Genomic DNA, 19237 nt, shown 5'->3' with positions numbered 1-19237 from the left:
ATCAAGTACTTACAGTCCTCTAGAGGTGTACAATGAGAACCCCTTAGGGATAACACAGGACATGGAATTCAAAAGAATAAATATAAACATGATAAAAGAATTCAGTGAATTTAAACAACGAACAAACAAATGAAAGAGCTAAAAGAAGACAGGGATAAACTTCTGAATGAATTCACAAAAGAGATAGAAACATTGAAGAAAACTCAGGCTGACATGAAGAAGGAAGTGAAAAACTCAATAAGCTGACTCGAAACAACAGGGGAAAGCCTCACTGCTAGAATAAATGAAATGGAAAACAGAATTATCAACACTAGAGGATAAAGTTGAAGAAATTGGACCACTCAAGCAAAGTGGGATATTAAAGTCCCCTACTATTGCTGAGTTGGGGTTAATCTGTGTCTTAAAGTCTTGTAGTATTGTTTTTATGAACTTGGGTGCACCAGAGTTTGGTGGACATATGTTCAGGTTTGTAATACCTTCTTGGTTAATTGTTCCTTTGATCAGAATGAAGTGACCCACCCTGTTTATCTCTTCTGATTAGTTTTCGTTTGAAGTCTATTTTGTCAGATTTTAGAATTACAACCCCTGCTTTTTTCTTAGTGCCATTTGCTTGGAGTATTCTTTTCCATCCTTTCACCTAAAGGTAGTGCCTGTTCTTGAAAGTGAGATGGATTTCTTTCAGACAACCAAAAGGTGGATTTTCTTTCTTAATCCATTCAACTAGCCTGTGTCTTTTGACTGAGGAGTTCAGTCCACTGATATTTAAAGTTATAATTGAAAGATGTGTATTGGTTGCCATCATTTTGATTAGTATTTGCATCCTTTGTCTAATTTTGTGTTTCCTCAATTGTACCTTTGTTTATTTTCTTTCGTTGCCCCAGGGTACAAGTGTTTCTCTCTCCACTCTCTGTATTGCTTAAAGTATTCTTCGAAGGGCTGGTTTTGTGAACATGTATTCTTTCAGGCTATTCGTGTCATGGAAGATTTTTCTTTCCCCCTGATCTATAATAGACATTTTTGCTGGATAAAGTATTCTGAACTGGCATCTCTTGTCATGTAGAACTGGGAATACCTTGGTCCAGGCTCTTCTGGCTTTCGTAGTTTGCATGGATAAGTCAGCTGTAATTCTGATGGGCTTCCCCTTATATGTGACTTGTTTTTCTTTTACTGCTTTCAATATTCTCACTTTGTTCTGTACATTTAGTGTTTTTACTGTGATATGCCATACAGAGTTTCTTTTCTGGTCCTGTCTATTTGGTGTTCTATGTGCTTCTTGTATTTATATGGGGATGTCTTTGCTTCATTTGGGGGAATTTTCTTCTATAATCCTGTTTAAGATCTGGTCAATACCATTAATATAAGAATAAACAGAGAGGCGTCTGAATTAAATGATACCATACATCAAATGGACCTAACAGACATCTACCGAATATTCGACCGAAGCACCAAAGAATACACTTCCTATTTAGCACCCAATGGAACTTTCTCAAAAATTGACCACATATTGGGGCACAAAACAAACCTCAACAAATACAAAATAAACCCTGAAATAATTCCATATATTGTATCAGACCACAGTGGAATAAAACTTAAAATCAACACTGGAAGAAGCCCTAGTCACTACACAAAATCATGGAGATTAAACAACACACCCCTAAACAATGAGTGGGTCAAAGAAGAAATTAAGAAAGAAATAAAAGAATTCCTGGAATTCAACAAAAAGGACAATAAATACAACACAACAAAACCTCTGGGACACTTTAAAAGCAGTTCTAAGAGGGAAGTTTATAAAGCTCTAAGTGCCTACATTAAGAAATCAGAAAGAGCACAAATAAATGACTTAACATTGCAACTCAAGATTCTGGAAAGGCAAGAACAAATGAAAGCCAAAACCAACAGAAGGGAAGAAATAACAGAAATCAGAGCAGAAATTAATGAAATAGAAACAAAGAAAACAATACAAAGAATCAATGAATCTAAGAGCTGGTTCTTTGAAAAGCTAAACAAGAGAGACAGACCCTTAGCCCAGTTACCCCAAAGAAAGAAAGAACAAATCCAAATCAACAAAATCAGAGATGAAAGGGGAAACATCACAACAGACACCCAAAGGATCCAGATTATAAAGGAATACTTTAAAAACCTATAATCTATTAAATTTGAAAACCTAAAAGAAATGGATGGATACCTAAAATCATGGGAACCACCAAAGATAAACCAAGAAGAGATCAACAGTTTAAACAGACCCATAACATAGAAGAGAATCGAAAGAGTAATACAAAGCCTCCTGACTAAAAAAAGCCCAGGCCCAGATGGATTTACAGCAGAATTCTACCAGACACTTCAAGAAGACCTCCTACCAATACTACTTAAGTTATTCGATGATAGAAACAGAGGGAGAGCTCCCAAATTCCTTCTATGAAGCCAGCATCACTCTAATACCCAAACCAGGTACAGACACAACCAAAAAAGAAAACTATAGACCATATCCTTAATGAACATAGATGCAAAAATTCTCAACAAAATACTTGCAAGCTGCATACAGATGTATATCAAAAAGATCATTCACCATGATAAAGTAGGCTTTATTTCAGAGATGCAGGGATGGTTCAATATATGCAAGTCAATAAATATCATCAGTCGTATAAATGAACTCAAAGACAAAAACCACATCATATCTCAACAGAAGCAGAAAAGGCTTTTGACAAAATTCAGCATATATTCATGATAAAAGTCCTAAAGGGAATTGGACTGGAGGGAACATACCTCAACATAATCAAGCTTTATACAACAAACCCACAGCCAACATTCTAAATGGAGAAAAACTAGAAGCATTCCTATTAAAGTCAGGAACCAGATAAGGATGTCCACTATCTCCACTCCTTTTCAATATAGTGCTTGGAACTCTTGTTAGAGCAATAAGACAGGAAAGAAGAGGTCAAATTATACCTTTTTGCAGAAGATATGATAATATACTTAAGAGATCCCAAAAGTTCCACCAGAAAATTCCTAGAACTGAGCAACACTTTCAGTAAAGTGGTAGGTTACAAAATTTATCTACAAAAATCAGTAGCCTTTCTATAGACCAATAACAAGCAATTGGAGAAAGAGTACAGGGAAACCCTCCCACTCGCAATAGCTGCAAAAGAAAAAATTAAAATTCTTGGAATAAACCTGACCAAAGACATAAAAAAATCTCAAAAATGAAAATTTTAAATCTTTAAGAGATTGAGGAACACACAAGGAGACAGAAGGACCTCCCATGCTCATGGATTGGAAGAATTAATATTGTGAAAATGATCATCCTACCAAAAGCAATATATACATTCAATGCAATCGCAATCAAAAAAGCCATGGCATATGTCACAGAATTAGGAAAAAAATATCCTTAAATGTGTATGGAAGCATAAAAGATCCCAGATAGCCAAAGCAACCCTGAGCATAAATAGACCAAGGCTGGGCGGATGACTATACCAGGTCTCAAAGTATACTACAGAGCTATAGTCATAAAAACAGCATGGTACTGGCACTAAAATAGACACATAGATCAATGGAAAATCATTGAAGACCCAAACCTGAGTACATGCAATTTCAGCCACCTGATATTTCACAAAGGTGCCAAGAACACACGACGGAGGAAAGACAGCATCTTCAACAAATGGTGCTGGCAAAACTGGATCTCCACCTGCAGAAGAATGAAACTTTCACCTTGCACAAAATGCAACTCCAAATGGATCAAATGCCTCAATGTGAAACTGGAAATTCTGAAACTATTAGAAGAAAATATTGGCAGTAACCTACAAGATATAGGTGTAGGAAAGGATTTTCTAAATCAGACAGCAGTTGCTCAGGAATTAAGGTCTTAAGCTCAGGAATTGTGGCATTAAGCTCACAGAGATCTGCCTGGCTCTGTCTCTCGAGTGCTGGGATTGAAGATGTGTGCCACCATGCCCCGCTTTGGTCTTTCATTTCTTATCCCTACTTTTCACACCTTAAACTTCATTGTATATATTTTTTTATGTAACCTGCTTCAAGTTATTTCTTCTTCTTCTTTTTTTTTTTTTAGAAACACTTTATTTTCCATCCACCTTCTTTCTATCCTGGGTGCCACCCAAGTGGGTTCCTGCTGCATATTTGCATGACATCAAGGGCTCTGGACATTGTGTTAAGTTTCCCTTTAAGTTACGACAGGAATCAAGAACAACACTGTATGCACCCCTCCCTGGGCAGGGTGCAAAGGCCAAGTTATTCCTTGAAAAATGTGTTAAAAATTGCTTCTCTTTGGAATAATAAAAATATTCTTTAAAATATTTTATTATTTTTATTTTATGTGTGTGAGTATATTGCCTGCATGTATGTAACTGCAGCTGTGTCATGGAATGTCCAAGGAGGTCAGAAGAGGGCATTGGATCCCTGGAACTGGAGCTACAGACTGTCATTAGCTGCCATGTGGGTGCTGGGAATTGAACCTTGGTCCTCTACAAGTGCAGCCAGTGTTCTTAACCACTGAGCCAACTCTCCAGACCCAAGTATGACTTTTATCCAATTAGGGTTCACTCATGTACCTGACACCTAGAGGATTTGCAGAAGGAAGGTAAGGGCTTTACTCCCCATTGCAAGAAGACCAAAACACAATCTCAACCAAACCAGAGGAGACCAAAAGATCAGTACCTGCTGGGCTGAAAAAACAAAGCAAAGCAAAGCTTATTCTCAATGTCAATAACACACCTTGGTCAGAAAAGCTTCTCCTCACAGGTGCTTTTCCACGTTTCCCTTTGGAAGCAGATCTACTTCAATACTAGCTGGCTTCTGAAATGCCAACCCATGAATCATTTAATCAGAAGGCTTCAACATTTTAGAAGTTTATCCTCTTGGTGTGACAGGTCCCAGATAGAGCAAGACCTTGGGAGAGACCTTCCTTCCTACTCAGTGGGAAAGAGACTGAACAGCAGGAGGCTCTGGGCATTGTTGTGAATGCTGAATTAAAGCTGAACAAAGGAAGAGCACATTTATGTCTACAAAATGATTTACTGAGTGTTGGCAATTTAATCACAAAACAAGGATACAACTTTTTAAGATTTTTATTTTCCAGATATTTAAAATCCAGTTAGTCATACTCTTTAATTTGTGGTTTGCTGTGTGTGGGTCTATTCATCATTCCAGTTCAAAGGGCAACTCTGATCAGAGGCGGAGGAGGCACTAATGGGCACATTAGAAACTCACTTTGGTCAGCATGCAACTGCAGGGCAAGTCCTTTTAGAATCTATGCTGCCTTTTCCCTTTTTTTGACAAGCTATTTAGGAGATGTGGGACAGTAAGGGGATGGAAGAATGGGGCACACATTTAGCTATCACTTGGGGCTTCCATGGCACCTGAGTGATCTCACTGGGCACATCAATGTGGTACCTTGGAGTAAGTGAGGGGAGAGAGAGATCAGATGGTACACAGTATGTATAAACAAGGCATAGATTAATGAGGAAAGGCATGGTTAATACAGTTTTTAAAAATAATTAAAATGAAGGGGTATAAGATAAAACTAAGTTCAACAGCGAATGAAAGATACAGTTATCCTGTAAGGGAGCACAGGGAGAGCAGAGGGCGGTCACGTTCTCCAGGTGATCTCACTATGAACCTCCTGTTTTGGGTTTTGTTGGTAGGACTGGCTGGGAGGCCAAGAGGAAAGAAAAATGTGAGGTTCTTATTCACACACTATTAAGACAACCATAGAGTGTAAGACCAAATGTGGGGTCCTATGCTACTACACAAGTTTGAATGCTCACTTATTGCCTAGACTGGACTAGAGAATAGAGCTAAGAAACAAGCAGATTACTTTCTCTGCCCCTTGTGTGTGGGCACACCACATGTACCACCCCCCCATGCACATCCACTGTAATGGAGCTAGTGTGGTGCTGTATAATTGTAATCCCAGTACTTGGAAGAGGACTGGAAATTCAAGGACATCTTCAGCTATGTAAGCGTGTAAGGCCAATCTAGGCTACATGTGGTCCTGTCTCAACAAACCAACTGCCCGCCACCTCAAAGTAGAAACAACAGTTTCACAAAACAATAATTCTTCTGATTGCAATAATCTGATAGTTGCTATTCAACTGCATTTCAGTCTATTCCATTTTACTTTCTTAAAAATAATGCTCATGACTCAACATATGGAACCCACAACCCAAGTAGCATTCTAACTCACTCAATGTATTAAGATCACATTTTTATTTTTTAGACGAGGTCTCCCTAGTCCCAGCCCATGTGGAACTCATTATGTAGATCAGGCTGGCTTCAGTTTTACAGAGATCTACCTGCCTCTGCTTACTGAGGGCTGGGATTAAAGGCATACACCACCATACACAGCCCTCCACACTTTTTAGCCAGTTATGGTGTGCACACCTGCAGCCCCAGCACTCAGGAGTCAGATAAGAGAATCATCATCAGCTATAGGCCAGCCAGATTTACATAATGATTTGTGTTTTATGTATGTGTATGTACTTTACAATTAAATGTGCAAAAATAAATTAGTGGAGAAAAGATAGAAGGGCTTACTGTTCAATATTCTTAGCACTATAATGGAAACAGAAGAGCATGTCAGGTGCTAAAAGCTTTTGTAATGTGATGGTAATTAAGAACTTTAGAGCAGGAAAAGCTTGGAGACAGGAATGCGGGAGGTGAACAGAAGCCTTCTCCCTGCTCCCTGATTACCAGGAAGTCTTTGCTTCCCAAGGCTTTCACATTCCTGAAGCATTTGCAGCTCTATGTTACCTTAATTAATTATCACGCATATACTACGTACCTTTTGCTTGCATTCTTCACATATAAATATAAAAGCCCTCCAAAACTTGAACAAGGGCTGACTCCTTTACAGAAGGATCTGCGGGGCAGTCCCGTTAGCATGAAATTAAACTCCCTCTCCTTACCTGACTTTGGCTATTGTGTCTCTGATTTTTCCATAACATTTCGGGAGGCCCCAGCAAGATCAAGTTGCAGGGATTATACTTGTGGCCTTAAGGTAGGATATCTTGCCGCCAAGAGGTGGCTGGCCAGGAAGGCACCTGAATGAGGGAAAGGCTAGCACTTTCTACCCCCTCCTGTGCACACATTACATACATCTCAGGCACATAAAAAATTTCAGATGGGTTCCTCCTAGTCCAAGTGTCAGACCCAGACTGTCCTCCAGGTGATGCTGGACAACTTTAAACTAGGCTATACAGGAGATGATGGCATTAAGGTAAACCCCCCAAATTAAAAACTTTCTGTAAAGTTGAGCAACTATGAGGCTATTCTGGGGAAGAATCCCTGAATCTGAATGGAAGCTACTAGATAAGTGCCTACTTGCAAAGGATCATCCTAATCAACTCTTTGATTATTTTGTTTTGGGTGTACCTAGTTTCCATGGAATTATATATGTATCTATGATAATCATTTTCCATGTGCTGTTTGAGAGTTCATGTAATTATGTCACGTATGTTTGTAATTCTGTCATGTGTGTCCATGATAACTGTCTTCGTATGTTGTTTCTGTCAAAACAAACTGGACAATTCAGTTTTTCTTTTCATTCTTTTATTGTGCACAAAATTATTAGTTTTATTTTGGCATGCCCAATTAAAATAAATGTGTACAGATTTATAAATATGGATATTTTGATGATGCATTCAAAGGCCTTATAAACTTGTGTACCCTAAACTTCTTTAAATTTATTAAACAATGTCTCTAGGTTTATTAAGTATTTCAAAGCTTTAAGCGCTACTTGTTTATACAAAACAGCATCTGAGCTGATTGTTTAAGGATCTTATTTGTTAGATACCTTTTGGTTCAGTTTTCCTTTCAAGGTGCTTGTTTTAAGGTATCTCATTTGTTTGCTTTGGAAGTACTAGCTGTTCCTAAATTCCCATCAGCGTTGAAACCAGGACTCCTAGTTTGGCTTGGAATGGAGGTTTCTGATATCTGGAAGAGCTCCCTTGGATTCCTGGAGATGGCCACGTGGCAGCAGTGCTTTTTTTTCTCTGGCTAGAGGACTCCTGGGTTAGACACAGTAGCACATGGCTTCTTTGGGGGTGCCTTGTAAGAACTTATCTCCCAAAGATGGCCTGAGCCAGTCTCTTGTCTCCAGGAGAACAGCTTGAGACAAAAATGAGATAACTATGACATGTTCAGAATAACTACTTTGAAACATTATTATGTTTATCTTGTAAAATTATCACATACTTTATGCATTCAGTGATAACCTCTAGACATCTCTGAGAATTAACTCACAACTGCTCTCTACAGTGTGTCTTCTTAGATGCTGGGCAGTGATGGGATTTTGTGCTTGTGTCCTTCACAGTCCTCTCTGTTCCCCCTTTTTCCTCATAGGAAGCAAAAGATTGCTCTGAGACTGAGCTGTTGCTGTCACAGACCGCCAGCCCCCAGACTCAGCATGCTGCTCCTCTGACCCTGTGTGCTGTGTGCTTGTGCTCTCACACTACTATGTGAGACGGTTAACTGTAAACAACTGTAATTGAATCATACTCATGAAAATTATTTTCTTATACCCTATGCTTTTGGTATTATCAATCTTAAATGGTCTTTAACAATGGACCAATTTTTGTATCGCCTTATTAAGACTAAATACTTCTTGTCATCCCATTCTTTACCCTCTCCTTTCATGGAATTGTCTTTAATGAAAACTGTTTAAACATTAGCTTGTTTTAATCATACTGTAACTTTTGGCTGTCATTAGCTTTTAAGTGCAAATGAAATGTATAATTCTGTTTTCCATCACTGTTGAGTTTGAAACCCAGTTAGGAATATTTACTGTATTAAAATTTAAATAACATTTCTGGGGGCTGGAGAGATGGCTCAGCAGTTAAGAGCACTGACTGCTCTTGCAGAGGACCCGGGTTCAATTCCCAGCACCCGCATGGTGGCTATAAACCATCCTTAACTCCAGTTCCAGGGTAATCCGAAGCCCTCTTCTGACCTCCATGGCATCGCATGATATGGGTGCACTCACATACATGCAGGCAATACACTCATACACATTTAAAAAAAAAAAGTCTTTAATTCCAGCACTCGGGAGGCAGAGGTGGGCAGATCTCTGTGAGTTCAAGGCCAGCCTGGTCTACACAGTGAGTTCCAAGACAGCTGGGGCTACAGGGAGACCCTGTCTCAAAAAGACCAAAAATAAATAAATAAATAAATAAATGTAAATAACATTTCTGAAAATGCTTTCTTCAAGTGAAAGCCTTCATGTCCAGCATCAATGTCTATGGTTCTGTTCAGCACAGCCATTTCTGAGATGAGATTCTCATATACATACACACACACACACATATATATATATATGTATATATGTGTGCGTGTGTGTGTATGTTAGAGAGAGAGAGAGAGACAGAGACAGAGACAGAGAGAGAGAGAGATACTGCTGGCTTTTAAAAGCTTCCTTTATATACATGCACTTGTACTATGTAAACCATGAAAGATTTTAAATATTATTAGTTTGAGTGTTTCAAATTTTAGAGTTGCATTTTATTCTGATCAGAATTTCATCAAGATGTTGGTTTTGGTTTTGAAACTAGTTTGTTGTGACACTGTCTATCCACAGTATTTATTTATTTATTATTTATTTATTATATTGGACTGCTGAGAATGTGTAGTCTTATGTTTAATACTAAGGAACCAATTATTAAATAATAATAGTAATTTACTAGATATCTCATGTAAACTAAAATTGTTCAATTATAACATGGTTCTTATTACTTAAGAATATAAATTAATTTTAAGAAATGATTACTTCTGCTTCAGGATGTCTCTGTGTTGTTTTACATAAAATAGACATTTTCCAAGTCCATGTAAAATATCTCTAAAACTTTAGAGGTGACATGGTCCTTTAAAACCTGCTTCAAGGCTTACAAGGACATCTCTCTATATTTATATATATAGGAATAAATATTAATTGCTTAGTAAATTCTCACAACAAATGGTATATTTATGTAAATGTTATTATGTCTCATGGTATAAAAAAGGTTAAAAAGTTAAAATAAATATTTTAATAAAAGATTTATATATAAAGACTAAAATGGCTGGGTATTTCCAGAATAGAAGGGAAAAAGAGAACTTTAAGCAAGCTTATTAAAAGTCTGAACTGGTTTATAGAGATATAGAGTTGTTAATTTTCAGTCCACTCCTCTGGCTTGTACTGCACACCCGGTTACAGATTTGGATTAAATGGATGCAGACAAGTGGCTACTGAAAGATGTCCTTTATGTTTCTCTGTATTATGAAAGTGTTACTTTTGGTATTTTCTTTTTCCTATAACAAGAATAATTTGGCTCAAGAAAAACTAGGTTTTACCTCCTTGAACCAGATGTATACAATCTAGAAGAAAACAGTTTTGGTGAAGCTTGGTCTGAATCCTGATCAGTTTATTTCCTGTATATAGGCATGTGATACGATGCCTCCCTTCCTTCTGAAAACTGTAAATCAGGGTATGGAAAACTGGAAAAGAAAGGAGACTGTTTCTGTTTATAAAAGAAGTGCCTTCATTTGAGACAGACCTAAGAAATTCTTGTTTTAAAATCCCTTTCCTGAACTGTCCCTTCTTAACCTGTGACCGTAAATCTCTTCCTGTCAATGTTTATTCAAGAATGTTTGTTTTTTTGTTCTATACTTAAAAGCCCATACTAATCTGGTCAAAAGGGACTTAAAGGGACAGTTTTGTTCCTTGCCTTCTAGGTCAACTAAGTCCCAGGGGATGATGGGGAATCTCTCAATGTCCTGTGGCTGTGGTGAGTCACCTGTCTTCTTTTTCAGGGAGGTCATGGAGACACCACCAAAGGGACTCAAACCAGTGTCGTCCAGTCTATAAACAGGAGGGTCAACACAGAGGAAAAGTTTCCTCCATGCTTCCAAGTGAGGCCACAGTCAAGCAGGACCTCTTGACTTATCCTTATGTAGATGGAACTGGTAAAAGAAAAGCCAAAGGAGCCAGAGGCTCCCCCATAAAACCCAAGTGATCCCTGCGGATCAGAACCTCAACTGACCTCTTCAAAGGGAGGAGTAATGAGATTAGGAAGTAGAAATTGACTAGACAGTTAAAGACCCCAAAGAAAAATAACCAGTTTCTTTTTCAGCTGAGAGCTGGAAATTTCCTTGAATCTGCTAGTAAACTTACCCCTACATGAGACTAGCGATACCAGAACTGTAAGTGGAGGAAGGTATCTGTGCCGTTTTTTATGCAAATCAATTCAGCATAGTCAGAGAAAATGCAAAGCAATTACTAGAGAGAATAAAGGCCGGAAAAGAGGGAAATGAGTCCTTCTGGGAGAGCACCTGGAAAATTTGAGTCCCTGGCTACCTCACTAACAGAACCAGTAGTCATGGTTCTGTTAGCTTTCCTGTTAAAATCTTGGATAATAAACTACATTTATCAAAAAGCAAGTAGAGGCCATCAAACTCCAGGTGATATAGTCAAGAATATCAGAATTCCTCTTGAATAACATAAGGAATTACATTGATGAAGAGGAGATGATATAATGGAAACAGAAGAGCACATCAGATGCTAAGGGCTTTTGCAATGTGATGGTAATTAAGAACTTTGGAGCAGGAAAAGCCTACAGATAGAAATGGGGGAGAAGAACAGGAATTCCTGCCCCCCAACCTCTGTGGTTATCCAGGAGAGATGTCTTTGAAGCCCTGTTATCTTACATAATTATCATGTATATGCTATGAACCATTTGCTTGCATTCCTCACCTATGAATATAAAGGGGTTTGACTCCTTTACGAAAGGATCCATGGGTCAGTCCCTCAGTGTGAAATTAAACTCCCTTTCCTCACCTGACTTTGGTTATTGGTCTGATTTTTCTGTAACAGCACTAAGTTTAGGACTCTGGTTCAAGGTCATAAATGGTGATCAAAAATGTCCTTGCAAGGCCTGGGTATGTAGCTCAGTGGTAGAAGGCTTTCGTGTGCAAGGACCTGGGTTGAGTTGAAAATAAGCAAGGAGAAGAGAGATGGAAAAGGAATCAAGTGATGACAAAATGGAAAACGAGCGACAGAAGAGGCAGGAGCGCTTAAACAAGGACAAGTGGCTGACAATGAACAGGAAGAAGGAAACGAGAGGCTGGGCAAGAAGAGTAACTTTGGTTGGGGGATAAGGGGAGGCACAGAGGAGGGTGGGGTCTGGATTTGAGTGGGAAATGTATGAAATTTAAAAAGCTCAATAAAAAAAGGGTAACTTTCAGAAATATCCTTATCAACCAGGCCATGAATCCGAGCCAAGTGTACACAGCATATAATTTGAGTAATAGCCAATGAGAGAGGGTTAAAATCAATCCCATTTGTGACCAGAGACCAACTATCTTAACCCAAGCTCACACTTTAAATACTTATAAGTTTCCTTCAGATCTTTCCTTTAGAGTTAGGATTTTTTCTCTTCAATATTTAGGCAGTTTTCCCCAGAGCTAAGTGTTATCTGAAGAAAAATCCCAAAAGCTCACTGAGAATTTTTAAAGCAGAAAAAGTACTTTTCACACTTTTTTTTGAGGATGTCATACATGAGTACTGCATTTATATAATTTCCTCTCCCTCCAATTGTTCTTATGTCTCCCTCTCTCAATTTCTTCTTTAATCACTGTTACACATATATAAAATAGGGGCAAATATGTGTGTACATATATATACATACACACACATACAAACACACACATATGTATAACTTACATGTGTTTGGTGCTGAGTACTTGGGATCGGATGACCTACCTGGGAGCTTGTCCCTGGAAAAAAACTGTTTCTCTCTCAGCAACCACTGATTGCTGTAGTGTTTCATCAGGATGAGCCAGTGGACTAGGACACCTCCTACTACATAGTGTCTTGTAGATATGGCAATGAAGCTGCACTCATGATATCTCAACAATATGGTTGCCTACACAAGACCTGCGTAATGACAATGCCAGCTGACATGCCAGTGTGGATGGGGAAATTTCACAAGGTCCCACCCTCTGATATCTCACACTTTTAAAGAAAATGTTAGGACTTTGGTTTCAAAACTTCAAAAAAGTTCATGTAAAAATATAGTACAGGAGAAGTATTCAAACAAATGCACATTTTGTACTGCTTGTTTTAAGAGTTCAAGATGAAATGTATAGGCAAGGGTCTCTGCTGGCCCACTACTGTCTATGAATGTAATGAGGACTCCAAGGTTGAGGGAAAGAATTCCAGCTCCTTGAAAGAAAAGGATTTCACTCTGCTCCCATTCTCTTGGCAACCTGACAGTGCTTGCTTTTTCTCTGTGTGGTGAACTGGGAGGAGGCATCTTGGCCAGAGCCATAATCCTTGTTGTAATGCACAAGTAATGGTTTAGCAGGTTTTAAAGAGGCATGAAATGCTAAGGCATTAAAAATGTCTGACTTACCAACTGACAACTCCAAGAATCAGGTTTGAAGGATAAATGTGAGAACTAATGTTGAGAAATCCGTCTTGGACAAAGGAAGACCTGGGTTTGGGAGGGACTATCTAGACGATTTAATAAAAACGGTAACACAATTTGTTATGTCCACTTCAAAAGACTCAGAAGCTTACATTAAAAGGAAATGTGGAGAAAAAAAAGTCTCACTCCGTGAGAGTCTACAGAGCCAGGTCTGGGAGAACCTCAGATAATGTCTGAGAAAAGCATCTCTGTATGAATACGTAAATAGTCATGAACCAGAAATCCAGAAAAATAAAGACAGAAAGCTGTGTGTGAGCTTATACTGATAAGCACACTGCAAATCTTACTCTGTTCTAGACTTTCAGGGGCTCTGAAATAATGTGCCCATGAAGGAGTTATAGTTGGCCGCATGCTGGTATATTAACACAGGGAAAATAAGAGGGAAAGGGGATTCAGAAATCTGTGCAGCATTACAACTTTGGTTTTGCCTGCCCACTATTTCATGACTTATTTCCTTATTTGGAGATAAAAAGAGAAAGAAATTCATTCCCCAAATTATTATTTGGGAAAGGCTGAAAATCATAGACAAAAAGCACATCTATGTAAACTTTTGGAAATTAATACGTAAAGCTTTCCAAATATTTAAAGCCAAAACAAAGGGAATAATCTAAAGCATTCTTGTACATTCCTGTGCCTACATATGTTTGTGCATTTGGAGGCCAGGTGTTGTGCTGTTCTCAGGCTCCATCCATGTCAGCCACTCTCCTGGGCCTGGAGCTTGCCAAACAGCCTAGGCTAGCAGATGAGTAAGTCCCAGGATCCGCCTGTCTCCCCAGAGCTGGGATTATATGCATGCACTACCATGGACCTCAGCTTTCTTCAGTGGGTCCTGGGGATTGAATTCTGGTCCTCATGCACTTTACTGAATACCTGAGCTTTCTAGCCCCTAAAATACTTCTTAGCTATTTTTGCTTGTGGTCTGCAGTACATTTTTCACAGCTTCCTAGGATAGGAAAAAAAAAAAGGTATGAAAATTCACTCTCAGGTTTCTTTCCCAAATATATACCAAGGGAAGTATAGTAAAGTTTGCTTTGAATCCAAGTTATGACTATAAGATTTGAGAACCAAAACCAAACTGCCCAGGGAGTTTATTCTTGTTTTGTCTCACCCACACCAAAAGTTTGGGAAACTATAATTCTGGAGTTCTGAATTGCCTTAATTGTTTAATAAATTGGAAGCAATGGTGTTGTCATGTATTAGTACAACTGAAATTTTTAAAAAAGATCATTCTAGTATTAACAAGTATTTCTGACAGTGTGTTGTAATTATCAAGGGTGCTGGTTATGGTTAACATGGATGGAGAGAGTGATGGATAGCACTTTTCTTGTTATGCCTCTGGATCATCTGATGCCAGCATCAGGCTGCTGAAAAGGCCTCAGAAAGAACCACAAACTGGGCATGACTTACATCCCAAAATTATAGCCTGGACTTTCAAAATATTCACAACAACTGACTAGAGAGTCCAAATGGAAAATGACAGCCTTATGATTTTAATCTGTTGCAGGGTATCACCTTAAAAATCAAAGGAACTGGATCATATTTTTAGACAAATTACTGAGGAAATTTGAAGACATCCAATACACAAAACAATGCCATTGAACTAATACACCTCAACACACACACACACACAAAAAAAAAAACCAAAGCAACCAACCAAATAAACAAAAGAACCAAAAACCAGATCTCTATTACAATGTCTAGTGAAACTGGTGCGGCTCAGATAAAAGGGGAACCTGAATGCTTTGATGGACTTGGCTGACAAGTCATCTAAAGAATCGACCTCCTCCCCCCCATGATTAAGTTTTTACTTGTATGATACACTTCAGTTTTATATATTTTGATATATATAAAATCCTTTGGTCATATACATTTTCTTTCTGTTACATAATTTATAATGTATTATTACTTAGTGGAGTTTTAAAATAAACATAATATTTAATTCAAAGGTCTTTTTTTGGGGGGGTTCTTTTTTGAGACAGGGTCTCCCTGTAGCCCCAGCTGTCCTGGAACTCGCTATGTAGACCAGGCTGGCCTTGAACTCACAGAGATCTGCCTGCCTCTGCTTCCCAAGTGCTTGGATTAAAGGCATGTGCCACCATGACCAGCAAGAATCAAGAATCGACTTTCTTTTTAATTTTGCTAATTTTAAAGTGGCAAATTGATTACCATTAACTCATAACATGCATTTCTTTGGAAAAACGGCACATTTATCTTGTATAAAATGTGTATGGGTAAACACTGTCCTCTTGCTATAATGCAAACATAGAAATGAAATTACATGTGCTTCCTCTACTTTCTGTGGAGCTGACATATGTAAATTTTATTTTAGTGGGTAGGAAACTAAAGATAAGAAAAGATCTACACAGAAAGGTTTTCCTCCCTTTATATTCCATAATCTAATAAAAAAATTTGTTCTTTACAAGCTCCTTCAGGGCAACATTAATTTTTCTCTCCAGTTTTGTATCTGTTTAGATACCTTGGTATCCACAACACAGTAGGCAAACCATCAAAGTATTTGTGGTTTTGATCCATCAATCAAAGAAATGAGATTGTTTTATAATGGATCTAAAATATGCAATACATTAAAAATACAGCCTGCAAGATTTATATAACAACAAATGGGTATAGAAAACATAGAGAGATAGAAAACACACAGAGGTATTACAGTGAAAATTCTGGCAACAATTCCCTAGTTTATATTTTGATAACTGACATGTATTTTGTCTTGTTTGTAGGCACATTGTTTTACAGCTCAGGAGGCACCTGGGTCACTAACAAGTCTCAGTCCTTTGGTTGATGGGAACCCCTATATACTGGTAAAACCAAGAAAAACACTGACATGCATGAACAGGTAATGCACAGCTCTGTATGAGACACTGGTTGGTAGAAGGGTAGCAATCGCACATACGAAAGAAATGCTACAAAGGAATGGGTTTGTACTGTAACAAGACTGTTAAGACCTGCAGAAAGCAAACTATCTTAAAACAACCAAGAAGCCAGGAATTTATATTAATTACATAAATGTATCTAAAAATGTGTGTTAAAAAAGTAAATTTTGACATGTCAGATCTTTAATCAACTGTTGGGAATTTCTTACTTCCTTCTGTTTTCTAACTTTATAGTTATTGGCCTATCCATCTGCAAGTTCTAATGCTGTCAGGATTATCAACAGCACCCCCATTCAGGCACACATACTCTGAAGTCCAGCTTAAAGGCGGTTCCCTACTATACCCCTTAATGATCTCCCACAATAAACTCTGACTCATCATCATGCCTCTACCATCCTCAATATCCATACTGATACCTGTTAAGTTAGCCTGCTACAGAGAGGTCATAATCCTGAACCCTCTCTCCAGATTGGCATATGAGTACACTAGGAGCAGAAAGATCTTGGCATAAAGGCACTTTACGGCTACACGATGAACTGATTTGAGTCCAGCTGCAAAGTTGGTTCTGAGTACTTGCTAGGACCCACCCATCATACAATGATTTAAACAAAATGAAAGCAAAACAAAATAGGTGATTCACGCAACACTCCGAATCCTATGCCACAGAAAGGTTATGAAATCATATGTGTGATTACTCAGAACCTCTGAACAGTGTTAAAGTATCAAACACGTTCTACTTAGATCTAAGCACACAGAACTGTTGATACTTTTGACAGAAAAGCTTACCACTCTGATTGTACCATGTGGTTCCACACGGCCAGAAAGATGGCTCAGTGGGTAAGGGTGCTGTTGTCAAGTCTCATGACCTGAGCTTGATTCCTGGAGCCCATACAGGGGAAGAAGAGAACAGACTCCCACAGACTGTGCTCTGATCTCCGTATGTATGCCACAGAGTATGCATGTGCATACACACAAAATAAATGTAATAAAAAAACAAAATAAGTAAAAAATCCTGAAATCATGGTCAAGAAAGTAATGACTTCAGCTCACTGCATTCTCACCCTACTTCTCATCATTTATTTCTATCAGATAATAAAATGATAATTCATCGCCTGTCCAAAGAGCACTTACCTCATTGTCAGACTCCACAAGAACTTGATCGTACTCGCTAAGCGCTACTAGAAACATGATGGAGGTGACATTCTCAAAGCAGTGTATCCATTTTCTTCTTTCTGACCTTTGGCCCCCCACATCCACCATTCTGAAAAGTTAACAACAGTTACATTAATAACAATGAAAAACTAAAAAATATCAATACAACTACTTATAATACACTACTTATAAACTAGGAGACAGCAGCCTCTAAGCCAATTCACGCTCAATGAATATCTACCAATGTTTTGTTACCTGACAGAAAATCAAGACTTTCCAGGCAACACATGTTTTTGGTTGTTATTGGAAAAGTACCAGATGTGTATGAAAATTATAACTATATAAAAAATTCCTTACCCATGCCAAGCAAAGCAGTACTTTATTTAACTGTTCACTGAAAAGGCAGGCACAGGAGTCTCATTTGTGTGTAAAAAATATTGAAGCTCATTTTCATTTTCTAGACAGTTAGAGCAAAGACCCTCCTATGTCTCCTGGGATACTAGGAATGACCAGGACACAATGAAAGGACATAGATGCTATACATTTCATATGGGGTGACACTTCAACTAACCTGACCACTTATTTCTCCTTCTGTAGGATGAAGATCTTTTATTTTATTTATTTATTTATTTATTTATTTATTTTTTACTTTCAATATTGGTAGTAATTTGGGACAGGTCCAGCTGTATCAGGTAACATGGGACACAAACCAATTTGCCACCCTCTGGAAATGAAGTGTGGTGTAAGATACCAAGATGCTCCACTAAACTACACAGAGGCATCATTTGAACCACCTCCAGGGTTTGTTTTTAACATGGCAACTCTGTGCTTGGCCACCTTCAGATACTAGCACTGACACCAAGAACTGAGTGGTGATGTGTATTTGCACATATCTAGCAGTATTTCAACTGAATCCATTTTGCTGGACTGCTGAACCTGTGTCTTGACTGATGTACCCAACATGCAGAGGGAGGAAGGCTCTCAGAAAATGAGAGGCTTAGGCTGGAGAGTGTCAGAGCTGCTTAAGCATCTGTTGGACATGGTGCTTGTCTTCACGCTCTCAGACTTCCTCATAATTAAACCTAAGAACTCAAAGCTTTTTTCTTTGTGTGTGTGTGTGTGTGTGTGTGTGTGTGTGTGTGTGGTTGTGTGTGCATGTAAGGGTATGTGTGCACATCTGTGTGGAGGTTGATGTCGAATATCATCCTCTATGTGCTCTTCACCTTATTTTTTGGGACAACGTCTCTCATTGAACTTGGAGTTCAACTGACTACACCAGATGGCCAATAAGCCCCAGGAATCTTCTGTTTCTGCCTCTCTCAACCCCATAGCACTTGGGTTACCAGCACATGTCAAAACACCGGCTTTGTATTTGCATTCTGGGGGTCTGCAGGCAACCACTTTACTGACAGAGCTATTTCCCCAACTCAGAACTCAAGGATCTTCCCAGTGAGTGTTTCTAAAAGGTTTCAAAGGTACAGAAGAGAGACTGGAAGGGAAAACAATGGATCCAAGAGACCTGTGAGCTATGGACATCAAAAGTGAAAATTTTAGGTGTTGACTAAACATTACAATGCTGGCTCCTCCTAGGCATGATCACATGAATGAATCATTTCCATGGAATCTGTACTCCAAGAAGCTGTGTTACAGGGACCCCACGCTGTGCTCTGAGGATGGCAGGAATTAGAGAACTAAGTTCTTACTTCCATTGCAGTAGCAAAAATATCCTTC

General features: G+C 38.5%; 1 protein-coding gene across 2 annotated transcripts in view; it reads right to left on the bottom strand.

Moving 5' to 3' along the window:
• LOC103734421 (guanine nucleotide-binding protein G(q) subunit alpha) overlaps nucleotides 1-19237 on the bottom strand; it is a 320299-nt gene that overhangs the window by 42648 nt on the left and 258414 nt on the right. For both annotated transcript variants that reach the window (XM_008833346.2, XM_008833345.3), the window contains exon 5: nucleotides 17486-17615. In XM_008833346.2, the coding sequence (XP_008831568.1) occupies nucleotides 17486-17615 (130 nt within the window). The remainder of the gene's footprint in view (nucleotides 1-17485; nucleotides 17616-19237) is intronic.

The sequence above is a fragment of the Nannospalax galili genome, unplaced genomic scaffold (genome assembly GCF_000622305.1).
Source record: "Nannospalax galili isolate Female #2095 unplaced genomic scaffold, S.galili_v1.0 scaffold1296, whole genome shotgun sequence".
In the NCBI taxonomy this organism is placed as follows: domain Eukaryota; kingdom Metazoa; phylum Chordata; class Mammalia; order Rodentia; family Spalacidae; genus Nannospalax; species Nannospalax galili.
Note: the sequence above shows the minus strand (reverse complement) of the source record. Positions and strands in the feature narration are given on the sequence as shown.